Here is a 26,721-nt window from a genome sequence, read left to right as displayed (position 1 = left end):
CAGCAAGCCAGAATCTTTCCATCTCAACCACAGCCTGTTGCTGCTCCTCTCTGCTGCTTCAGATCAGTTCTTTACTGTGCGACGCAACTCTTGACCACTGAATCCGACGTCTCTAAGGAACCGGGTTGTAGAGTGTGCGACAAATCCTCAACACATACATACCATATTGTGGTCTAATATTACCAAAGACCATCAGAGGATTAAGGTCGAAAGGAACTAACCAATAAAACAACTTAAGGACATCTAAGAAATCTAATCTAAGTGATAAAAACACAAACACCAGGCAACATAACTTTATTATTCTGAGTCATTTTATTCAGATGTGCAGAACATACACATAAAATAATTCACTTTAATAAGCATTAACATTGCTTTTCCGCAAAAAAAAAGTCTACATTCAAGAGAACAAATCACTGAATTCTGATATCACTGAAATAGTAGCTATTAATGGGAAATATAAGTTTCTCATTTGCCTGTTTCTGTGGTACAATTGCATATAGCAACTACAGAACAAGCAAAGATGTTTCATAATTAGAGCGTTTATTTTTAGGCACTTCAATCAAAGGGCAAGATAGCATACTAGCAGTAACATTAGAGACGAACTATACTTGCCAAATCAGGTGCACTCTAAAATTAAAGCAACAGCATAAAACATCCTTGAGGTCCTTGAGATGATGAAGAACACAAATATGGATCAAAAACATTCCCTTAGGTACAGAAATAAAAATATGTCACAATTCCATTGTTGTAATATTAATTCTACACAGAGTAAAAGAAGACATTCAATATCCACATAAGAATAAAGACATATTATCCTTAAAGCAAGTGAGGAAATATAGCAGAATAAAAGACATACTGAAAGCAACAAAGTCTTTTAAATAGATACTGGTAGATAAACAAGACTATAATTTTCAACAGATAGATGGGAGCTATACAGGGGAAAGGAAATTTGTCAGGAAGCAAAAATACTGCAAAGGGATTTTAAGTCAAGAAATGACTGACAGCCCTACACACAACTGAAAAATGCAATGGACCAGACAATAAATTATCTGTTTGTTGTGATCATTATGGCCGTTGAAACATGGCCAAATAATCATTATTTTGGCTCATTTAGTAAAAAAATAAATAATGGAATGTTCACAAAATGAACAGAATGCTTGGAAAGCCCACATTAAGCCAAATTAAAATACAAAGATGATATACATTCACAGCGTACACAAATGGTCATAGAGACCTTCAACAGCTTAACGTGCATTGATTAAGATCATAAGAAAATTAGCAGGGACCTTTATGCATTTAAATGTAAACTATAATGCTACAATGAAACTTCACTGCACTTTTGTGTTCGAAGAGAAACAAATTACATAAATTACAAAAGCAAATGCAGAATTTGAGAATGTGGTCTATCATCTAACTGTCCATTCCATCGAGGAACTCTCCTTCAATGATGTTCTCTAGGCGTTTCATGACCTGATCACTGCTGGGCGGTGGGTAGTCCACAGCAGCATTATGTGGGAGGTGTGCGGAGGAGCCATTAAAAGAGCAGCAGAGGGTGCTGAAGAATGGCACAAGATCCACGATGGAGCAGAGGGAACGCAGTGTTAGCAAAGGAAACACCAATCGATCTGTGCCCGACTCTCCCGCTGTTCCATTCAGCTCCTGAACACAAAGCCAAGATATTTATAAACTGACAATTGGGTTTACTTGTGAAAATGCACCATCCTTAGGTTTGGTGGTGCTGAGTCAGATGCATGTCCTGTGTAAGGAGATCTTACCCCATAGCGTCGGTGTATTCCATCCAGTATCCTAACAATATGGGGTTTACATTCTTGTTCGCCTTCCAGCAGAGTGTTTCCTGGTCCATCATAACGGTCAACATCTACTTCAGGAATGAAAGCCCAGCGATACCTATAAATAAATATTGGCAAGTCATTAAGAGGTCATGTACAGTAAATTTTAGCATATATGAAGTCATTTATGTTGGGCCACGCATGACAGGTCACCTAGAAATAAAACAGAACCTAATGATCTATTACTGACAGCTGCCAATGTTACGACAGCTATGACAGTCCACTTAGCTCAAAAGACCTAATAAGAAGTTCACCATGTTATATTAATAGAAGGTGCCTGTACCTTAAATAAAATGTGTTTGTGAGGTTAGTTGCGTAAAGAAAATGAATATTTAAGACATTTTGTTTTTTCCTCCGTGGAACACAAGAAAATATTTTGCAGAATGTCTGAGCCATTTTATTTTCCATACTATGAAAATGGGTAATAATTTATATTGCCAAGCTCCACAAAATGATAGAAGTGGAATAAAATTGATAAAAGTAGTCTGAATTGTGTGCTATATACCATGCCCATTTTCATTGTATGGAGAACAACGGCTTTAAAAGACTTGAGGGCAAGTAAATGATAATGTAATTTTGTAATATTTGGGTGAATTAACCCTTTTACCCCCACGTACAATACCGTAAGACCGGTAAGACTTTTTATTGTTTTTGAAAGAGGTGTCTTATGTTTACCAAGGTTGCATTTATTTGATCAAAAACACAAAAAATGGTTAAATATTATCACCATTTAAAAAAAACATTTTCTACTTCTATATATTTTAAAATATAATTTATTCATGTAACTGCAAAGCTTAAATTTTTGAGCAGCCATTACTTCAATCTTCAGTGTCACATGATCTTTCAGAAATCATTCTAATGTAGAAACATTTCTTATTAAGTTCAATTTTAACAGAACAGTGTTTGGTCATTTGACCATTGGAGAATGTCCAACCACTGCTTCTGTTCTTTAGAAGTTTAAGTAAACAAAAAATTGACATATATAATATAATATATAATATAATATATAATATATAATAATTCATAAAAACATCTATAATAATGCTCAATTAAACAGTTTCTCGTCATTTTTCACAGGTATGGCAAGAGTACATGCATACACACAGTTCACATGAGTCTCACATTTGAAACAGAGGCATCTGCTCTGGAGGGAAGGACACAGAGGTGTCCAGGAACTTGCAGGCTGACAAGTACATGTCCAGCTCTGCCTGAGGGTAGCACAGTAGACCATTCTTGTCATGGCCACTTCGCAATTTACTCCTGAAACAGAAAGATTTTTTCCATGAAAATTGAGTGAAAAATATATACAGACAGCAATTTGCCATAAAGGAAGACTCACTTTGAAACTTCTTTGTCATCCAGCAGTGTCTTCTCAAGGCGGTTAAAAATGCGTATCTGAAATATTCAACATAAATTTTCAAACTGCACCCAACTAAAAAAAACATTTAAAACAACTGATGAAGCATTTGAACACAAAGAACAAATACTCTTTGTGAGGAGAGGACCACTGGCATATTTCTTACCAGCTCAGTGACCATGATTGGCCAGAGAGAGGTGAGATGTTGTGGTGAGATCCTCAACAGGAGAACACGGAACATGAGGAACATCTGAGCTGACACTGATGGAGTCTGTCCCACACGCAGGTTCTCTGTTAGACGCTCTAGAATATATTTGATGAAGAAAGTGTTAGCTTGAAATTTTTCCTATGCTACATTACAAGTAACCTATATTTGTTTTCCACACAGATTCAGTGATACCTTGTATGAGAGGCAAATAGAAGTGGTACTGGTCATTCTCTCCGCTAAAAATGGCAAAAGCCTGTCGTTTCAGTAGCATGGGCTTCTGCTCAGCGCTGTTGAAGAGCTTTAAAGAACTGCTCTGCATGCCTGCATATGGTACAACATGAACCCACACAATACAAATCAACACACTGATCATACAACAAATGACTGTCTAAAGCAGAAATATGTACATATACTCACTCATCAAGTCTTTGAACATTGTTTTCTCATGAGTCAGAAGATGGTCTACGATGGATCTCCAACTAAAGCACAATATGAGAGTTTAGTGGCTTCAAAAACAAACTAGTAGGCCCAGCAGTCTACATATAGGCCACACAAACTATTTGACTAGTTTGATTTTTGCGCATGACTTGATAAAAACCACTAGTTTAAACCAGAATAAAATTGACAGTGTTGTGTAAGTATCCATCTTACTGGCAGGAACATGAGGACTCCATTGTGAAAAACATTGGGTCCATGAAGAGTTCCAGCACCTCTTTCTTCCACGCTCGTTTAGTGTAGGCATATCCACTCAGATTGCTCAACAACTGAGCACCCGCACAGAAACTAGGCATGTTATAGGCACTGAGAGATAGAGAAATGAATTGAGAAACAGCTATGGATACAACAAAAGTGAGTAAGAGTTCTAAATAGGGGTGTGATGATACACTTATCTCATGATCAGGGTTAGGTATCATCTACATTTTAACCGTCTACATTCGGTGTCAGTACCCAACGGTACCTTTTTTCGGTACATTAGGGATGTTTACATCAATAACTGTAAAGAAACTGTAAGTCATTTATAGGATTGCTATTGACATTATGCCAGAATTGCCTTGGTCGCTATCAGCCATTGTCTGTGATGTTTGAATATTCATAAAAAGTGCATTCTCAGGTACCGAAATTTGGCACCGTTTGATTTAATGTGAATCGGTACTCGGTAGTGCAGACGTAATTCGGTTGGTGGGTGCCATTAAAAGTACAGAGTTTGGTACCCAACCCTACAGATGAGACGATACAAGACGATAATTTAACACTATTTTGAATAATTCTTCAATGACAAAATATATGACTGGAAAAATAGTCCTATTAAACTGAAATTCACAAAATGCAAAACAATGCAGGTGCATTTTGAAATGTTGTAACTAATCATCTTGTAATGAATGTCACTTAAGTTCTACTATCTGAGTATTAATTATCATATGCACTAAAAGACAGAACATTATAATGCAAGCACTGTAAAATGTTTTGCCAAAAACTCAACTCGATACTGATATCGCAAAACAGCTTTTCACATCAACAAGAAATATTGGCACGTTTTAATATCGCAAGATCTCATCACACCCCTAGTTTTAAATGAAAATGATCTGACACCATTGTCATATGACAATAAATAGAACAAAGCTTCTTAATAAAATACTAAGCAGTATTAGCAACTATTGTATAATTTCAACTGAAGTGCTTCTTTGGCATACTCACCTGTGATTTTTTAGATAGGGAAAAACATAATACATAAGACGGGAAATGAGAGGCACAGCTTTCTCCTTCTCATCACTGCGATAGACCATGTCCAAAAGAGGAGCCAGAACCTACAAACACAATGAGCACAAATGAGAACACTCTGGTAATCTGTTGCATTTCTTCAACCAATTTCACCGCATGTCTCTTACCTCAGCCAGCAGAACCAGAGCTTGTACACTGAATACAGATGGCACTGAAGATGACACCATAGTGCTACCCTGGCCTGCACACTCTGAGAGAAAAGACATGAAAATAATGTCTACCTCTGTTTCAAAGTAGATAATACAGCTAGGCATTATTAATTTCAAATGTTGGCAATACAGCAATGGGCATTATATGAATTTCTGCATAGGTTTACCCTCAAACTCATTGCCATCATGGTCATCTTCATCTCCCTGAGGACAGACTTGAGGCTGTGCTTTCACTTCCAGGTTACGGCTCAGCCAGCTAGTCTGTTCAAGAGATGAGCCTGCCACAGCTCCCACCGCTTCTAGTATGCGCTGGCTCACTTCCTGTTGAGGGTACAATTACTATGTAAACATATTTTGACATTTCTACATTATCAACATAATTCTAGATCAACAAAATCTCTTGCTGTATCTGTCCTACCTGCAGTTCTTTAGTATCTCTCTTGTTGTCGATATTGGGAAGTCTATTTACACAGTCATTAAGGATGCTGCAACAGTAAAATAAACAGATATCAGTATTTCAAAAGAAACTTTACCTTCCTTTACCTAGTATATAACAAGAACAATAATTGTTTCATGTAATTAATAAGAGCTCTTATTTATCTATAAGAGTTTTCTGACTGCCTTTTTTTAAATGTTGCATTAAACAACTAGGCGATGCAGGTGTCATGAGGGATTTCCAGGACATTGTAATGTGGTTGCTAGGTGTTCTGATTTTGTTATTAGTATGTTGCAACGTGGTTGCTAGGTGGTTTTAGGCTGGTAAATTTGCGCACCAAATGTTAATATTTAAGGTTAAGGTTTGTTCAAATCTCTATGAGCAAATGTAATAGTGACCACGTTAGTTTATTCACCCGAGGAGCAAGAAGTGTCCAGGAGGGGCTAGGTTAAGCTGGGCAGATTCTCTGAGCAGACAGAGAAGAGGATTGATGTTCTCCTGAAGAGCTTGAGCGGTGAGACTGCAAAAAAAAGACCAAGGACATTACCATCTACACTAAAAACGTCTGCCGTGCAGAACAATACAGTCAAGGCTGAATCTTCAAATGTACAGTAAACAACATCTTTAGCCATTTGCTTAAACTGGATTACAACATCTCACTGGGCTATGGTCATTTAACAGTAAAATACATTATATGATAGCAAATAAGATAAAGTACAATTCGAGAATGATGTCAATGGGAACTTTTACCTTTGAATGTAGACGTAACTGAACTGTAGCATTGGAATGTCAACTAAAGTAGTCTTCTGATAATGAGAAAGAGAGTGGAGGTTAATACATGATGTAATTCTATAGTTAAATATCTGTGTGTGTGTGTGTGTGTGTGTGTGTGTGTGTGTGTGTGTGTGTGTGTCTGTGTGTACCCACCTAACCATATTTTGGGGACTAATTTATAACCAGAAGTGAGCTAACTCTGACAAAAATCACCTTTTGGGGACATACGTATTTGTATAAATGATACAAAATTAATAAAATGTTTTTTTAAATTGTAAAAATGGAGAAAGTTTTATTTTAAGGTTAGGTTATAGTTTTTATAACTAGCTGTATATAAAAACAATAAAAGTCTATGAAATATCCTCATTTAGATAGCTAAGTGAACGTGTGTGAGTGCAATACCTGGTCTCCTTTGATCTGATGAGGTTTCTTCACCACCTCTCTGATGAGCTGCAGTATGGTGTCCGTACGGAGTGTGTTTAGTGCCTTCACAAGATCCACCAAGGTCATTTGAGAATTGCTAGCATCTGGTAAAATCTATGCATGAATTTAAAAACAAAATTTAAAAACATCATTCCAGTAGGCTATTGTATGACATAATGTCATTTTTGCATTCTGATAGCTATTGTTAACCTTATTTCTGGAAAGTCTTTTGCGGCTCTTCCTGCTACTCCATACAGCAGCCACAGAGGCCATGACCTGCACCCCAAACTGCTGAGTCAATGGCATTAAGTACTCCAGAACCTTTTGCCTCAAGATCTACAGAGAACAAAAACATATATACGCACCATTAAGCAGTAAACAAGACGGCATGATGTTTAAGTAAAGAAAATTGTATAAAACATTTTAGTTTATTCAAGTATGAGATATACCTTTGTGCCTTTAAAGTACACAGAGGTGGGTGAGGCTCTGCTGCTACGGGAGGAGTCACAGCCTTTGACCACACCCCAGAGTAAGGCCATGCTGCTAATCATGTGTGGAAACTCCTCCAGAATGGCATTGCTAGCATTTCGTAGGTCTGGAACATCACAACCAGCAGCTGTCTACAGGCACCAAAAAAAAAATAAATTAACATAAGTCACATTAGTGTCACATTTGAAGTATTCTAACATGCTCAGTGGTGATCCTGACATTTTTAATGTCCATGGCAAGATCAGACTTGATTGTAACTACAACTGTATATGGATGTTTATCAGGAAAACTGGTGTATTTGGTTGAATTTTATGGTGCAAACAGTTTTTGCAAAAGAACCCACAATGCTATACTCCTACTAGCAACCAACAGTACAGTAACTTTGCAACTTCAGATTCAGAAATGTAGTCAGTGTGAACAGACCTTGAGAGCTATGAGAGTCACATAGGAGGATTTTGCCTCAGTAGGCAAATGTCTATGTCACCTATGCCAGGATCTGCCACTATTTTCTTTAACGGGTGCTTGTATATCTTACTTTCTTGTGGTCTAGAAGACAGTAGTGTGTGATAGTGGTCAGACCTTCCAGTAGTGTCAAAGGATAGTCAGGCGCTATGTTCTCCCTCTTTAAGGTACCACTAAAGAAAGCCACAAAATATAAGCCCAATTCAAGCTATCGTTGCAACAAAACAACAACATGTAAGTATTTACACCTTATCAGACACTTCATGTGCACCCACTCTCACACAAACAACCACACACATTATTTACTTATGTGAAGCCTTGATTCCATCGTGCTCGTGCTGTTTAACCAGTTCATCCAGGTTCCTGCAGATCTGGGCAATTATGGGTGATACAATGATGGCCAGTGATCGTCCTAAATAAGGCAGAACTTCACACAGCAGAGTCACCCAGGCTGGGTGCATGGCGCAGCCATACTGTGGGTGCAAAGCTCGGGCTGCTGCTGACACAAACATACCCTGAGCGGTGATAGGCTGACTGACTATGTAACGCACTGCTTTGATGGATTGCTGAAACATCACAGCTGTTTGCCACTCTCGAGCCAAGGCTGAGGAGGGTCGTTCTGCACGTCGCGGTGGGTTGGAATGGCTTTGATTGTGATCTTGTGACTTGGAGTGTGGTGGACACACGTGGTGCTCCAATACAATAAGAACCTTCAGAAGCTTCAGTAGGGCAATCTGGAGTGGGTGCTCAGCCCAGGTCCCATCCCGGCCAAAGTTGATCAGGCTCTCTTCTGAGATCTCCCCTCCATCTTCTCCTTGGTCTTCTTCAGGCAACGTGTGCTGGTCGGGCCGATCAGCTCTCTGGCAGACATACATGGAGGCGGAAAGTGTTAGAAGGACGTACTGTTGTACCTTGTAGCCCCAAAGAAGGTTGCGGACAGCCTCCAGACTAGCAGTTCCCTTTGCCTCGCCAATTTGAGCTTGCTGGGCCACCCTCACCAACTGGATCATCAACTCAGTCAGTACCTCCACGCTTTTCACCTGCACCTCCCGATTGGCCTGGAGTTGGCAATTGGGAACGCTAGCATAGGAGGGATAGTGAGAGCGGAGATAGCGCATGCAAAGGCAGGTGAGTAGCTCTAGAAGGAGAGTTGGTGGAGAAGAAGGAGAAGGTGGTGAATGGAGAGGAGAAGACAATGACTGGGATGGGTCAGGAGTAGCTCCACTTGGTGGAGTTGAGATCTGCAATTGCCCATAGAAGCTGCCACCATCCTGAGCCTGACGGTGCCTCTGCAGAAGGTTCTGGATGAGGTTGAGATGGGCAATGGAGCTGCAGTCCAGAGAAGTACTGGATAAAGCCTCCACAAATGGCCCTGCGCTTGTCCGGAGGATGGTCTCTAAAATAGTGAAGGCATAGAGAATTCTCCTGCTCTCGTACTGCTGCTTATAGAGTAGAACATGGCGGAACAGTGAATCCACTGCCTCACGTTTCTCCCGCCGTCGCTTCAGCATCCGGGATTTGGCCATGGCCTCCAACTGCCCATCGTCTTCATCACTTGAGAGCGAATCTGAAACCTGCGTTCGTTCTGAATCCACCCTCTGTAGGCCGATGGCCACACCCTCCTCCCCTATGCTACCATCGTCATGACGCTGTAAGTAAGGGGCGGAGCTTGAGGTGGAGTTTTCGGTGGAGTTCTGAGCACCACTTGTGTCTGCAGATTCGGTGTGTTCACTTTCCTCTTCTTCCTCTACTTCTTCGTCCTCTCCCTCAGTCTCTTCACTCTCACTCCGGGACATTTTTGGGGAGTCTTTGGGTGTTAGATCTGGATCTCGTTCCAACTCCACCCACAGTGCTTCACGGTCTACTATGGTGATGTGACTAACAAAGCTTTCTTCTGTTTGGCAACTAGGCGTCATGTTGTCTTCAGCACTTTTTGTGATGGATTTGTCTCTCCAGCTCAGTGACTTTACATTACCTAAATCACATATACAGTAGAATCAGACACCAAGAATATATATATATTAAATTCATAATTTCCATTGCCCTAAAATAATGTATTACATTACAAACAAACATTTCAATTGGCAAGGCGCTCCATACTTTAACTTACATACATATGTATATATATATATATATATATATATATATATATATATATATATATATATATATATAAAAAATGTAATTTAGTCCTGTGATTTTCAGCAGCCATTACTCCAGTCTTCAGTGACACATGATCCCTCAGAAATCATTATAATATGCTTGTTTTGCTGCTCAAAAAACATTTCTTATTAATATCAGTGTTAAAAACAGTTGTGCTGCTTAATATTTTTATGGAAATATTTTTTCAGGATGCTCTGATAGAAAGTTCAAAATAAACGCATTTATTTGAAATATAAATCTTTTGTAACATTTTAAATATAAACCATTATAATGTTACACTATAAATGTAAGGTCCTGACTATCTGTGGTCATAAAAAATCCCAGGATCTCCTTCGAAAAAGGGTCACTTTTTTGTTGTCAGTTGTAACCAATTTAATGCATCCTTGCTGAGTAGAAGTAATAATTTCTTTAAAAAAAACCTTACTGACCCCAAACTTTGGAATAGCAGTGTACATATCAAGAACCAGAATGAACTTCGTCTTCAACACTATTTGTGAAAATTACTATATTGATTATTTTAGATGTAAAGGTACAGTCCAGTTTACTCTGTATTATGATTGCCAACACAATTTAAGTTAAATTTCTATTACTAATTATTTGATTTGAAATTGTGATACTTAATTTTGTATCATTTCAGTTTTTATACTACAATGTAAGACCCTGAAAATTTTACTCCCAAACTCAAGCTCAGGTACCTATGTGTGTATTGATCTGGTTTGTGTGTATTGACTCCATACCAAAAGAGAGATTCTGTTTGACGCTTTGTATCGGTGATCTCTGTGTTTTCGGGTCCAACAGTAAGAGTAGCACTGGCTCCAAGATACGGACCACATCACTGAGGGAAAGAGCCCGCACCAACCAGTTCTGTGCTGCGGCCCTTACACTACCATCCTGATTGTTCAATCTATCTAATACCACAAACAAAGACCTGAGAAAACAGAAAGATATAGAGATCATTGAGTGGTTATGGCACAGAATTGTGGGAGAATATTATAAAGGAAGAAATATTATATAATATAATATTTCTATAAATAATTACATAAGGAATATGGTGTATAAACCTGTCAAAGGAGCGGTTGAGAGAAGTGCTGCGATTTGTCTGGATCTCTCTTGTCAGGTGCCACAAAACTGAGAACCTGTGGAGCGCCTCCAGACACACAACCTAAAATGACACAGATTATTTAAAAAATGTTTCGGCTAAATGTTTGTAAAATGTATTAAATGAGGTTTCCCCAGTACCTTGTCCACACTGAGTAAACCTAAGCAGATGATGCCCTCGCAGATGGATGCAGACGGAGCCAAGCAGTGAAGCCGATAGAAGAGCTCCACACAAGATACATGATGCTCTCTACGCTCTGTGTCTAACTGAGCCCATAACACCTGAGATACACGCTACAAGAGAATTGAAGTGAAGACAATAACCAAAGTCACTTTAAGGAAATCAGATCACTCAGCGGCCATCTTGATAAAACCCACAGGCAGCTATTTTACAATTCCTATCTACTTGAATGGAGAAAGACTGAAATCTCATAATATGTTATTAAAACAGTCACGTTAAAGGTTTAATAACGTGTCAAATCAGTAAAGTTTGGGTATCATAAATGTTGCTTCTTTAGCTCAAATCATACTAAAAAAACATTTTTCTGGTCCATCTAACATGCATGCATGAAATTGTCTCTTTAAACTGAATTTCAGAACTTCAATACATAAAAAAGAATAAAAATAGTGGTCCATCTCCTGACCCTTGTAATGTCTCTAGAATTACCCTTTCTATTTTATACATTTCTCATTCACGACAGAACAAGCTATAAGAAATTCCACCTGTTAATCATATTGTGCCTTACCAGGTAAAAGTCTGTGGAATCCTCCAGAGTTTTGAGAACAGCTGGGTAGATGGGTGGCAGGGTGACCATTTGCAGCTGTCCGCTCAGTGGGTTAGCATCAGAGTTCTTATAACGCTGGTTTTTATCCTTAATGACGAGGGCTAAAGACTGAGAGTGATTGATCAGCTCCAACAAAGAGGAGATAGCAACATGTTGCACCTAAAGACACATAAATAATAAAAAAAAATATTATCAAATGATTTAGCTGTCAGAATGTGACAATAAAAGATATAGTAAAAATAATGTCCTATCCCAATTCATTGTGCAGAGGCAACTCTAAGTAAGCTATTCGTAGTCTGACTCTCCTGAAGAGTGAAGAGTGTAAACTGTGCATCGCTATCAAAACATTGCTCTGTTTGACAGGTCAAATTTGGACCAATAGAGTGAGTTTGGGGGCGGGGCTACCTGTTTCTCAGAACACTGGAAGATGGAGTTCGTGGACATGTAGCTTATTTTAAAATGTTTTAAAAAAAATTAAGGTTGGAAATAATTTTAACAGAATAACAGACAATAATGTCACAATACAATGAACATGCATTAACAACTAACTGACATTACAACCTCAATGTCTTTGTTTATGAATAATGAATGTCATCTGTTCCATTCATGTCTTTTCAAACCTGTTTAGATTTCTTTTGCTCAACAGAACACAAAAGAAGATATTTTGAAGAACTTTGAGAACCAAACAACTTTCGAGTCCATTTCATTCTATCGTAGAAAACACAGATATATTTTTTTAGATATACTTTTGCGTTCCACAGAAGAGAGAAATCCCTACAGGTTTGAAATGACACGAGGGTGAGTAAATTATGACAATTTTTGGGTGAACTATCCCTTTCAATCTCCAACTTTAAGTACTTGTGTACCTGGTAGTCTTTCGTCAGGCAACACAGAGTCATCAAGGACCTCAGCCACTCAGGAAGGCTTCCCTCTATATCTGAGGAGAGAAACAATCAGTTTATAAAAGAACACATTCAAGTGCTGTGACATGTTATATCAGCATAGATAAATGTAGTATTGGAATACAATTCCTTTATTCACCTGTCTTGTTGAACATAGATGTGTGAAGGTCTTGGTTCTCTTCCTCAGTAAAATACACAGGAAAAGTTGTGCATTCCAGGAGAAGCTGGCAGACCACAGTGAAGGCCTGGCGGCACAACTCTGAAATCTCCCCTTTGCCCTTTGACTGGAAACTTCCCATCCACTCCAACTCTACTGGTCTGTGGTCTTTAACCCCATCCCTAGAAGACCCATGAAGGGCATGGATCCTCAGTTTACTAGGGTTGAAGAACTCAGCAAGTCTGTCTTTAATAAGACCCAAGTCCCGGCTGCCTTTCCGTTTCAATGGAGACCGTTTACTGCCCCTAGGAGAAGCATTAGGATCTAGCTGATTGGCTTCGTCCTGTTTCTTCTTCTTCTCTGGATCCACGACATCTAACAAATGCCTGAGAGATACAGGAAGTGAATGCGAGTGAGACAGAGAGAAAAAGAAAGCATGTACACGTATGCTTACTGTTAGTTGCAGAGACAGAATTCAACAAACTTCCAAGAGGGCCTCAAGATGACCTCAAATGATTTAAAATAAGCAAAAAAAAAAAAAAAAAAATTCTTTGAACAACCAGGATTCCTATGGACTTTAAAAACCTGGTTTTATGAGCTATATGAGAAAAGTGTGATTTTTAGACCTGAAATAGTCATGTAATTAATAAAATCTTCTAAATCCATTGGAATTTTAGCAGATGCTTTAGTTTTATCCAAAGTGACTTACAAAAGTGTAACAAAAGCACTTTGTCAAAGAGCCAACAATATTTGTAATATACAAAGCCATATTTAATTATATTAAACTGGATATGTTAAAATCAAATTTTGGAGAATTTACACGGCAAATGAAAAGTCAAGACAAGTTCATTGCAATCTGGAATATATTTTTTCTTGCTAGGTGTTCTGATTGTATATGCAAATATAGCAAGTAATTCCGGTATTCTATGCTTACTGAAAATATGCTTATTGGGCACACACAGTATGCACTGAATTTGTAAATTTACCTTGTGATAACAGATGCCAGTATATCCTGCACACATTTGGACATGTTTTCTATAGTTCCTCCTCTTTTCCACACGTCTTCTGCTTCAGAGTTCACCTCAGAAGCAGCTTCTGATAAATTACAGCCTGGTAGAAGGTGCAGTTCAGATGGAGACGCGCTCAGGCCTAATCCACTGTCTTCAGAGCGCAAAGGAGGGTACGGAGCTTCACCTGGCTCTGCCTCCTGGGGCTCCTGTCCGTTCAGACAGACCTCACTAGTGCTGCCGTCATGGTTACTATTCACCTGGTCACTTTCTTTGACTTTGATGTTGCCAGTCATCACAATCTATATTGTACAAAACAAAAACAGAGCCCATTTAATACACACCCATTTCCAACCCATAATATGAATGGCATCAGGATATAAGCTGATTATTAAAACTGTCATTATATACTAAATGCAGTGGCCCAAACATTTAAACTACAGCTCAAAAATTCAGCTCAAAAACTGGGGGTTAATGAAAGAAAGAAAGAAAGAAAGAAAGAAAGAAAGAAAGAAAGAAAGAAAGAAATTGACTATAAAGACTTTTACATTGTTAAATAAATGCGCTTATTTTATACCTTCTATTCATTAAAGAATCCTGAATTTTTTTTATCATAGTTTCCCCAAAAATATCGACATTTTTAATTTCAACACTGCTAATAATAAGAAATGTTTCTTGAGCACCAAATCAGCATATTAGAATGACTTCTGAGGACTAGAGTAATGATTGCTGAAATTTTAAAAAAAATATATATTCAAATAGAAAACAGTTATTTAAATTTGTAATAATATTTCACAATTTTTCTGTTTTTACTGTAATAAATGCAGCCTTGGTGAGCATAAGAGACTTCTTTTAAAAACATTTAAAAAAACATTTTACAAACGCCAATCTTTACGGTAGTTACAGTAAAACTGACCTGTGTTTGCTCCACATCTTGTGTCTGCGATTCGGCCTCCATGTCCATATAAGCCACCGGCATCTGGATCTTACTGAGCACTTTAAAACATGCTCTCATGGCCTGTGTGAGCTCCTGTAGGCTGAGGGAAGTCATGTGACTATGCAGCGACTGCAGCATGTTGCCTAGCATCTGTGGCAGGTATTGCGTTTGAATCTCTGCATAGAGTTCCTAAAAAGAAAGCCAGACCAAATCAGACCAAAAGTTTAAAAAAATGTTGTCCAAAGATGAATCACAAGATCATACCAAAGGAATAACATCCAACAGGAAGATAATGAGTGTTGAAAGTTCAGTCACTGAAGGAGGGCTGCTCCAGTCTTTAAATGGACCCTTCCCGTCCGGATCACTCAGTGAGCTGAGAAACAACCATAACATTAGGTTGACATAATTCTATTTTCATGTTCACGTAATGCAGTTAATTATGAGTTTGCGTGTGTTTACCTGAGAGAGATTTGGAAATGCCTTGTCATGTAGTGCCAGAGATAATTGCTGCTCATGGCATTCACAAGCATATTGACAGTCTTTATAATCTCTGAGGCGGTTTTATTCTCCTTGATTTTACTGCAAACGAGTAGATAATCAACAATTAGAAACAGTGTTCATTTGCGTATTATTTACTCATCTTGTACATTTATTCTACCATTCAAAAGTTTGGGGTCGGTGAGATATTTTAATGTTTTTGAAAGAAGTCTCTTATGCTCACCAAGACTGCATTTATCAAAAATATTGTGAAATAGTATTACAATTTAAAGTAAATTATTCCTGTTATGGCAAAGATGAATTTTTCACCAGCCTTTGTGTCATATGATCCTTCAGAAATCAATCTAATGTGCTGATTTGGTGCTCAAAAGCATTTCTCATTACTATCAATGTTGAAAATGGTTGTACTGCATATTATTATTTTTGTGGAAACCATGATTCTTTGATAAAAAGTAAATAAAAAAGCTAAAATAAAAATCTGTATTGTCACTTTTTATCAATTTAATGCATCCTTGCTAAATACAAGAATTCACTTAAGAAAAAAACTGACCCCAAACTTTTGAACGGTAGTGTATATCCACTCATAGTGAATTAAAATGTAATATAATATAAAATATAACAATATATATTTTCAAATGACTGTTATATCGGGACCCTGACATTATTTGTGTTCTCTAGGAATCAAAATCATGATGTCGGTATTGCAGGTATAATTATCTACCAGCTAAGCTAAGCTACAGGAAGACTTGTCCACTGTGAAAATATGAGCACTGAATTCTTCTCTCTGACCTGTTGAGTTGGCTGCCACTAAGGCTGGTGTTGTGATTATCCTCTCCCAGCATCACTTTACAGTAGCTGTAAAAGGCTCTGACCACCTCCAGCAGCACATCCGACAACACCAATGGCCCTGTAAATGAGAGAATGCGGAGACATGAGTAATAATGTCAAATAGGGCCAAAGTAAAGCATTTTACAACTTACAACTTCAACCATGTGGGTGTCTTTACCTATCTCAGATTTGTCCAACAGGCTAATTATGATGCGAAACGGTCTGAGATACTCTATTAGATTGTCTGGGTTGGCCTCTATATCTTTCTGCTTCAGAATATTTACCAGAGCCTATGAAGAAAATATCAAATATGAGTTGATTTTAACTATGCATGCACAGAATTTTGTACAGTTTGAGTGAGTGTGTTATCTTCTATACCTGCACCAGTAATTCTCTGGAGTGTGTACTGAAGTAGAATGCAGTGTATTCCTCCACAGTGTTAAAGCGACTGGAATCTGCAGCCACCATTCCTCCTTTGATGTCTAAGCCTGACAATACACACATATAGAAATATACTCAACCATGTTGGTTCAAACCTGTACATTTTACTTTTCTCATGAGAATTGTTTTTTACTTTACATACAATGAAAAGCAGACAGATTGCCATAAAAGATCCATTAAAATATCTTTCCTTAATAAAAATTCAATGGTCTTCCATGGGATTACTATTCTCTAATAGATAAATGCCATTTATATTATGAAACAGTATTGGAGTATTTCTGTGCTATTCTGTAATTGTCTGACAATTTGTGTACTGTACCGAGCATCCATGCATAGAGGCGTCGATTTAGAGACATATCTCTCCTGAGCAGGGTGAGTGAGGCAGCAGACACCACACAGATCATCTCATCTGGATTTAGTGGGATGGCACATTCCTCAGGATCCTATAGATTGTTTAAAAAAAATGTCTTACACATGGTCTGGGACATGTCAAATGTAGGTGGGAGTGAAGACATGAAGAAAGAAAAAGGGGTTAACCTGGAATGTTGTGAAGGGGAAGAAGTAGAGAAGGATTTCCAGCATGTTTCTCTGGACCAAAACATTAGAGTCTTGTAAAGCGAGACAAACAGCCTTCACCTGGAGTGGAGAGATGGGGAGGTGTCCATATCAATTACACAATTCCTTCAAAACAACAGAGCTTAGTCAGAGTAGAGACACCCTGTGTAATTTGACACAAATGTCTGGCTGTGAGGAACAAAAGTACAGTCTGTTCAATATGTCAAACTGGTTCTAGGTCATGTCTAACTTTCACAACCCCTACAAAAGTTCTGTTCAAAAGTCTGGAGTCAAGAAACTTTTTATTTTTATTTTTAAGAAAATAATAAGCAAGGCTGCTTTAAATTGATCAAAAGTGACTGTTATGACATTAACAATGTTAAAAAATATTTCTATTTCAAATAAAAGCTGATCTTTTTAACTCTGATCATCAAAAAATCCTAAATATTGTGTAATGGTTTCCTCAAGTAATTAAGCAGCACAACGGTTTATTAAAATTGGTAATAATAATAAATGTTTTCTTGAGCACCAAATCAGCCTATTAGAATGATTTCTGAAAGATCATGTGACATTGAAGACTGGGGTAATGATGCTGAAAATATTGCTTTGCATCAAAGGAATAAATGACTTTTTAAAATATACAATGTATTTTCAATGTTTACAATTTTCAACATTCTGTTGAACAGACTATACGTTTTCCATCACAGTTTTGTGTTCATTTAAGTCAAATTAATGTGTACTCTGTCTACCCTGACAGAGGTCCATTTTTGTATATATTTTCATGCAAATAATCTTTTTAGTTTAGATGCACAATTTTTATGTTATAGAATTATCTCCAAACACATACACACACTTACCACTAGTCTCTGGTCTGTTCCAAGCATATACTTCTGTTCTCGAGCAGTGACTGAGTGGTCAAAGTGTGCGACGATGAAGAGTGAGGCTGGGAGCCGTACCAGAGGACATATAAGCACTGAACCCCACAGCGATCCATAAAACACAGACTGACCCACCAACACCGACAACTTCACAAGCAACGCATCCGTCCTTAGACAGGAAGAAAGATGAAGTGGGTTTTGTAACATTGAAATCAAAGCCTTATCAGGAAATACAGTAGTGGCCAAAAGTGATTTTTGGCCTAGGAAAAATTAAATCGGCCATATTCTCTGATAAGTTTTAGCTCTCGTCTAATGTAAGTCTATGGAAGACCCATGTTTAAATGAACAAGGACACATACTTTTTCTCCAATATAATCAAGGTAATCTCACTTAAGGTTAAATTGGTTACGTATTAATTGAGGCACAGTTGTAGTGAGAGTGGCAAAGGAGTTCCTGGTACCATAGTGAGTATGTTGTGGAAAGTTTAGGGTCACATCTCTGAAGTGTCAACTTGTGAATCATTTATTGATGATTGGTGTTAAGTTGTACCTGTCATAGACCTCAGCGCCCTCCTCCAGTCCAGGCAGCAGGCCCATTATAAAAGCTTGCAGGCTGGGTAACAGTGCCTTCTGAAGGGGCAGGAAGTACCGCTCGTACAGCGTCAACAGAACCGGCTTCACTGACATCGCTGCATGACCCAGCAATGGGAAGAGTCCTGAGCTGAAGTGTACACACACGCACAAGTGATTTGATCAATGACCTGGACAATTCTATGTGATATTCACTCAGTATTAGTCAATGACACCAACCTGTATATGAAGAGATCCTTTGCTAGCCATTTTGTGCCGATGATTTTGAAAATGACCTCATAGGTCTCAAGTGCTTTGAGATGGACGCCACTGGGTAGGGCAGGATGCAAACACTGAGCCAGACGCTTCCCGATGATCAACCGCCGTGGTAACAGAGAATACTTCAGATTACTCTGGAGAGCCTGAGAAATGCAGTGAGCAGGAGAGGAGAGCAGGATGGACGGTTTAACAAAAATAAAATAAAAAGTAAAACATTTTTTAATGATTTTTTCGGTATCAATATATATATATACATACATAGATGTCTACATATAAAGATATAAAGAACCACATTGATAATAATAATAATAAATGTTTCTTGAGCAGCAAATCATCATATTAAATTATAATGATTTCTGAAGGATCATGTGACACTGAAGACTAGAGTAACAATGCTGAAAATTCAGCTTTGCATCACACGGATAAATTTAATTTAAAAATATATTAAAATAGAAAATCATAAAAAGTTAATATTTTAATAATATTTCACAATATTACTGTTTTTATTGATTTGATCAAGTAAATGCACCCTTGGTGAGTGTGAGAGACTTCTTTCAAAATGATCTAAAAATCTTATGCACCTTGCTAGAGACTTGTGTCATAAGTCACTAGCTTTCCACTCTTCAACACGTATCTCACTCAGCAATCACATTTGCTGAACAGGTTTCAAACAAACTATCAACAATAGCTCAGAGGAGGAACCGAGAGAGAGGGTTTAGTTTGCTATTGCACAGCACCTGAAACATGTTTTACAAGACATGCCGTCAAAAATGTCACTCACTATACAAAGTGAAAATACTTCAAGTGTGTAATAAAAGAGATTATAGATAATAGCGTCATGTTAAATATCAAATATCTAAACAAATACACAAAATCCTTTTATATTCACACAGGTTGTCTTGTAACTCGCATAATATCCGGAAAGTCCCATTGAGCAAACAAGAAAATCACATGCCATATAAAGGGATATAGAGAGAAAGAAAGAAATTTAAATAAGACAACAGTTTTTTTTTTACATCTGCACATTAACATGAAAATGTTTTTTTAAAAAGTGGAGAGGAAGGTTGAGACGAAGACTACTTGTCTAAACTTAAGCACAGTGTACACAAGTCCTGTTCAGCTTATTCAAATCAGCTGCACTTTGAACATAATGTTTGAGGTCAAGCAGTAATGTTTTAACCAATGCCTTCATTCAACAGGACTGAAGATCATAAAGTGAAGTCTCTCACTTCTCTAAAAAACTAACTGAAAACCGATCTTGAACTGAACCAAGCAAACTTCATCGTCTACTTGCAGAGGGAGGTAAAGTGTCCCAAACTGTACATTTTGTTTTTTATTTTAAAATACTTCTCTCACGGTTTAATGTGCAGCCACAATTATAAGTATATCTCCCAGAAAGATGTAAAAACTGTCTCAGTGGTGTTTTTTTCCCCCATTGTTTTTGACCTAGGCAAGTTGAGGAGACAAATTTGACAAAGAAGGCAGGATCTCTTCAAAATTCTCTCTTTTAAAAACATAAATCAGTTAATAGCTGAAAGAAGTTTTAAAGAGTTTTTCAAAGCAACTGATAACCTGAATATCTAAGTAAATGTATGGATTTGTTTTCTCCAGGCTTTAAAGTACCTTGTTGAGTTTTCCTAGTGAGGAGATGAGATCGGCCCATTCACTAGATGATTCAAAGTTCCGCAGCGCCTTCTCAATGACAGCTCCGTAACTACGGTAACGGTAGTCATTCTGAAGCTCGGCTTCCTCAGGATCCATCATGCCTCAGTCATGTCCCAGCATGCTCAGTATCTGTCTATGAGACAAAACAGAGAAATCCTGTATTACAACTCATGATTACACAAAGACAAGAAATGCATCATGAAGTGAGGTGAAATCCTGCTAATGACAATCGATTTCTGATCGAGAAATGTACAAAAGGCAAATAGCTGGTAAAATAGAGGTGCATGTTAAGGCAAGTAGATCATGCTTAGGGTTAGGGATTTGAACAAACCTCTAACCCCAAGTATTAAACTGTTTGCTGCATACAATGACCTCAAATCATGTGTGGTTTATTAAAGAGATGTCTGCTATCCCTTTTACATCCCATCCCATTGAACCAAGTCATATTTTAGTTACCAGAATAATCACAAAGACTGGGATTGAGAGTAAGGAGCGTAGGCAACCCCAGCCACCACCTATAATGTAGCAGGCCATCGCAGTTTACATTCCTTCAACAAAAAAAGGATAAAAAAACCAAGAGCAAAGGAAGAACAGTATTTATATGAATTTTTTTTTGTTTGTTTTCAATGTACAAGTCTGTACTGTCATCTTTGTTCAGTTTAATGCATCCTTGTTGAATAAAACCTTTTTTAAACTTACTGACCCCAAACTTTTATATGATAGTGTAAATGGCATATTATTTCATCTCCAGTACTCAATTTCTTAAAACTTTCCTTAAAAAAAGCACAGTACTTAAACCAAAACCCAGACGAAATAGGACAATAAGTAGCATATAAATAATAATTTTAATACTGTCCAAGTGTCCAACAGAGACATCAATGGATTACAGATGGACACAGTGTCTCTTTTCCTCCCTTGAGCTCATTGTTCTAAAACTTGCCAGGGGGAACAACAAAATACAGGCGAAAAGTCACTTGAGAGGAATCAGTCCAATGCAATCATATTCGCAAACCGGCCTGAATGGGTCAAACTGGTGGAAAATGGACGGATTAATTGCAGAGCAACAACTCATAACAACAACATATCCAATTATGTCAAATGACATACTGACAAAATTAGAGAAAAAAAGGAAAAAATGTCTGTCTATTCTGTGTGGGCCAGCTCATAAGCAGACATTACAAATATATAGGCTACGAACAAAAAACAACAGACAAGTAGAAGAATACTGGTCTCTGCTTATATATGGTGACATCTGTTAGCTCTCCGGTGATAAAAGCCCTGATCTCTCTCTCTCTCTCTCTCTCTCTCTCTCTCTCTCTCTCTCTCACACACACACACACACACACACACACACACACACACACACACACACACACACACACACACACACACAATCTGACGTTATGAGCATCAAATGAGCATCTAGAGATTTACAGAGGATTTAAGAGACAGAAGCAAGCCCCAAAACACGTGCCTGTTGAACACAAACCCACCCAAACAATCTGATGATCTATGTCTACTTAAACAACTACTCCAAGCTCTCTCATCTTTTCGTTCTCAGTTTTACCACCACCCAGAAATATACACAACAACTCCAGTCCAACTAGTTGATATGCTTCTGAATATTAAGTACTAATTTTCATTCCTGCACTGTAAAAAATATTCTGTTAATTTTACGGTAAAAAACTGCAGCTGTTGTTGACAGTTTTATAAAATGGCTGTATACTTTACAACTTATAATGATATATTTAGTTAAGTGATATAAATAATTGTAATATACCTACTTTAACAACCAAAATCGGCCTTTTTACCTTAAGATGTCCCGATAACCACCACAATAATACAGGTGGCACAATAGAAAGCCACATGATGAATCAGAGTTCATCGTAAGTGACCTGTTTATAAAACATGGTCAAAACTCATTCATAGACGGTGCACAGGGTCATACAAAGACAAAAACACCATGGGTAACACACATGACACTAATATAATGCAATAAACAAATTGAACAACAAAAAAAATTAAAACAAAAAACCCTAATGTGCATTACTGATAACAAAAATAAGAGAAAACAAAATTACGTATAGATAATATAATCATAGCCTATGTGATGTGTAATGCAGGGAATTCTGGGAATATTCTTTTACTGTTTTTCCGTAAATTATATGGTAATTCATAGTTTTTACTGGCAAAAACCATAACTTTTACAGTATGATACAAGAAAATTACATATAATATGATGTTAACATTTACAGTTTTTCACTGTATGTGGTTAAGGTAACTCACAGTTAACCAATTAACATTTTTCTGTAAAAATTACAAAGATTTTTTATAGTGTACACTTTTATTCACACATTAAATAGATTCAGTGTCTGGCAGGGGGAGGATTAAAAAGCCAGCATAGCAAACACAAACACTCACACAATTATCCTAGCTTATGTTCTTAATACCATCAGCAGCTTACAGTCATTACAATAGCAGCTCAATAAAATAAGTAAATATTTGAATAAGTAAATGAAGATATGTACATTATTTTGCTGTGTTCTCTCCTGTAAATACTGGAGATGCACATTTTGGTCAGTAACTCATTGAACCCAATGAATGAATTCTGACTAATGTCCTAAAGAATAAAAGACAAGAGCATGATAATTTAAAAATGGAGGTAAAGAGATCCTTATAGTAGTTTATTTTAGTGATAAATAAACTAGAATTACCTTTGATTGAAAATGAGCAGATTTTAATGTTTATTGCTTATAGGGTGTTCTGTTCACATGGTGTACATAAGGTGTTCATCTTATTCAGATTTTTTAGAAAATGGAACATGGCTTAAACATTGGCTTACAGCAATCAGGTTAACGTGTTGTGGTTCTAAATTCTGAAATAAAATCAGGATATTCCTGTGCATGTACACTACTATTTAAAAGTTTGGGTTAAGTATAATTTAAAAATGTTTTTGAAGTGTCTTATGCTGACCAATGCTGCATTTGTTTGGTTCAAAAATACAGTAAAATATTTTTATAATTTAAAATAGTCGCTTTCTATTTTAATATATTTTAAAATGTATTTTTTTCCTGTAATGGCAAAGCTTAATATTGAGTATTATTACTGCAGTCTTTACATGATCCTTCAAAAATCATTATAATATGATTTGGTGCTCAAGTATCATTTCTTATTATTTTCAATGTTGCAAACAGTTGTGCTGCTCAACATTTTTGTGGAAACCATAATATATTTTTTCATGATTCTTTGATGAATAATGTTATTATTAATTAATAGAAAGTACAAAAGAACATTTGATCAGTTGAATGCCTCCTTGTTGCTGGATAAAATTAATTTCCTTTTAAAAGGAAATTCTAAAAAAAAAAACCGTTTTAATTGTAGTGTAAATGTCATCTATAATTTTCATTTCCAGATTACAGTAATCCGTTTATGCACCACATATTGTGAACAATCTCCATTTTCTAAAGGATTGATTTTTCAGTCACTCTACAAAGCAAATACAAAGTCAGCTCTCCCTAGGCCATGTATTTAGTCTACAAGGTTGCACATAATAATATTGGTCTATTGATCTGGCCATTAATAGTGCTTCTCTTAGCAGCATACCAGAGAAAACAGTGCACTGGGTGCTGGAGAAATGTACAGCAAATGGATATGCGTGTGTATGTGATAAATACATAGACCTTCATTTCAGCGGTTATGGAAGCTGGATCTCTGATATACCCCTTTCACAATGTTTGAGCAACAGATTCATTCAAGCAGCAGTGAGGCAAAGCAACACAACAAACAGAGACCATGTTATGTAACTAAAATATGTCCTTGTTGTTACATCCATTGACTTTCTGGCACACAGAACATCATATCAATTCTGTGCATTTTCATCCTAAATATGATTGGTTTGACCGTTAATTACTGTCCATCCTCAATCCACATTTTACATAGTGAAACACGTGCCATTATGCTGGATGGTTCAATGCATTTCAATAAAAATAATAAATTATAAAATGAATGAATGAATGAATAAATAATATTTTTAAACTATATTTGTCTCACCTACTGTTAGGACAACCAGCATTATACATATGAAAGCTATCTACTCTTTGAACTAAAGTCATGATTACAGAGGTACTATTAGTGATTGTTAACAATAAACTCCCCATTAATATTTTATTACATCAATTAAGACATGTCATGATATTGTAAGACCAGAATGACTCACCCAATGCAGCAAAATAGGATGGTCGACAGATCACAGGGTCTCGTGCCAAATAACGATAAATCGACAGTTTGGAAACAGTAAAAAGCGAGCGTAAGAGAGGACAGGTACGGAACACTAATATTCAAAGCTTCAACCAGCTACCCTAGAATTGGATCGCTCAGCTGATTTCCACCAAACAAACAGTCATTTGCGTACACTTCCTGATGGGCGGAGGGGGACAAACCATGTGGCGATGACAAGAGGTGTTTTTGGAATATATTATTTTAAACTTTTATTGCACTCTTAGTTTATTTTGTGTTCATATCAATACACATTAGTTATTAGACCTAATATTGATCTTAGTATGCGTTTTAGTTTTGCTCAAAAATACGGTATTTATTAGACAGCTATATAGACAGCTATATCCCTTGTCAGCTTTACCCCTATTCTTTGGTATCTTCCAGGATGTCGTCTGTTTACATTTCTCGCACCAAGATGTCACATTTTACAGCGGCTGACCATCGGTGCATTTAGTGATAACAGCGCTTAGTTTGCCTAGGCATCGTTACACCATAAATAGCTTTTAATGTGAGTTGTAGAGCAGCAATAACCATCATCTGAAAACATGGATGGATGAATAGAGAGAGACTGTCAGACAAATACCTTTTGTAACTTGTAGACTACCTTGTTGGAATCAGCCTATTATTATACGTCCTGTTTTTTTTCAGCATAGTAGCCTATAGTTTAATGTATCATCATAGTTCTGCCTCATGTTCCTCATCATCCCAGTAAAGGTGGCATTACAAACTATATAGTCTTATCTACTACTAGTGAGGACATTGCATATACTTTCATTGATCTTATATTAGGTTAATTATATTTTTATGGCCTAACCCAACCCTTACGTCTAAACTTACCCATCACAGAAACCTGCAAAAAAAAGAAAAAAAGAAAAAAAAAAGTGATAATTCACCCAAAAATGAAAATGTTGTCATCATCTACTCTCCAAACCTGTATGACTGCTGAGAAACACAAAAGAAGATATTTTAAAGAATGTTGGAAACCAGCATTGACTTCCATAGTATTTTTCAATGGCTACCATGCACTGTTTGATTGCCAACATTCTTTAAAATAAATTTTTGTGTGTTCATACAGGTTTGGAGCGGAATTCTGTCACGTGTGGATGTAGTGAAGCACATGACAAAGGAGATTGAGAACAAAAACAATATTTACCCCTAACGGGGTACCATTTGTGTAGACAAACTTCCATGAACAAATTGTGCGTTGCTAGTGCCCTCTTGTGTTTATTATGATCACAACATTTTGACCATCAGATAATACTGGGTATGACAGTGAAAGGAAATTTAAATCAGGAATCTTACCTTCATGAACCTATAATTCAAATAATAGTGAATATAAAAGATACACGATATATTTTAGATAAAGATTAATTTAAAAAGACACCTATAAACTTTGTAATAAGTGAAAGAAATATTTGAAACCCCAGCTTAAAATTGCTGAGTGAATAGGCTTTAAGCCATTAAAATAATCAAAATCTGCTTTATAAAACATAGTACATATTAGGCTCTGTTTAAGGGATCAAGGCAGAATAATTACTTTCATTTTGTTTATTTTATTAGTCATTACTCAATTTGCAGTATCACAATCCTTGCAAAATCATTGCGATATGCTGAATGAAAATGGTTCTACTGCAAAATAGTTTTATGTAAACTATGATTTTGTTTTGTTTTTACAGGACTCCTGATAATTAAAAACTTACAAAGACAGCATTTATTTGAGAAAAACAGTTTAGTATTTTACCTTCAACAATGTTTCC

At 37.0% G+C, this 26,721-nt stretch overlaps 1 protein-coding gene across 1 annotated transcript; it reads right to left on the bottom strand.

Moving 5' to 3' along the window:
• Positions 1-293: 293 nt before the first annotated feature.
• dop1b (DOP1 leucine zipper like protein B) lies at positions 294-25,085 on the bottom strand. The gene is made up of 39 exons (XM_077216128.1): positions 24,906-25,085; positions 20,648-20,822; positions 18,986-19,167; positions 18,726-18,896; positions 18,156-18,345; positions 17,281-17,379; positions 17,063-17,186; positions 16,681-16,790; positions 16,481-16,592; positions 16,264-16,381; positions 15,436-15,555; positions 15,241-15,349; positions 14,956-15,165; positions 14,019-14,341; positions 13,015-13,418; positions 12,840-12,910; positions 11,935-12,132; positions 11,330-11,482; positions 11,152-11,252; positions 10,828-11,018; positions 8,234-9,902; positions 8,001-8,100; positions 7,426-7,596; positions 7,187-7,312; positions 6,956-7,090; positions 6,530-6,585; positions 6,195-6,299; positions 5,762-5,828; positions 5,511-5,664; positions 5,302-5,384; positions 5,111-5,220; positions 4,067-4,216; positions 3,833-3,894; positions 3,608-3,736; positions 3,374-3,510; positions 3,190-3,245; positions 2,973-3,110; positions 1,776-1,908; positions 294-1,659 (listed from the first exon to the last, which is right to left on the bottom strand). The coding sequence occupies exons 2-39, from the start codon at positions 20,786-20,788 to the stop codon at positions 1,411-1,413; spliced, it is 6,957 nt and encodes a 2,318-aa protein (XP_077072243.1). The 5' UTR covers positions 20,789-20,822; positions 24,906-25,085; the 3' UTR covers positions 294-1,410.
• Positions 25,086-26,721: the final 1,636 nt, after the last annotated feature.

The sequence above is a fragment of the Siphateles boraxobius genome, unplaced genomic scaffold (assembly GCF_051911475.1).
Source record: "Siphateles boraxobius isolate OS27281-9 unplaced genomic scaffold, OSU_SipBor_1 7, whole genome shotgun sequence".
NCBI classification, from domain to species: Eukaryota; Metazoa; Chordata; class Actinopteri; order Cypriniformes; family Leuciscidae; genus Siphateles; species Siphateles boraxobius.
Note: the sequence above shows the minus strand (reverse complement) of the source record. Positions and strands in the feature narration are given on the sequence as shown.

Excerpts from the sequence above, each read along its gene's own strand:
- dop1b (XM_077216128.1), bottom strand. The coding sequence starts at position 20,788 with ATGATGGATCCTGAGGAAGCCGAGCTTCAGAATGACTACCGTTACCGT. Across the intron at positions 14,342-14,955 it reads AAGATGTGGAGCAAACACAG|ATTGTGATGACTGGCAACAT; the intron begins GTCAGTTTTACT and ends TGTACAATATAG. Across the intron at positions 5,829-6,194 it reads GGACACTTCTTGCTCCTCGG|CATCCTTAATGACTGTGTAA; the intron begins GTGAATAAACTA and ends TTACTGTTGCAG.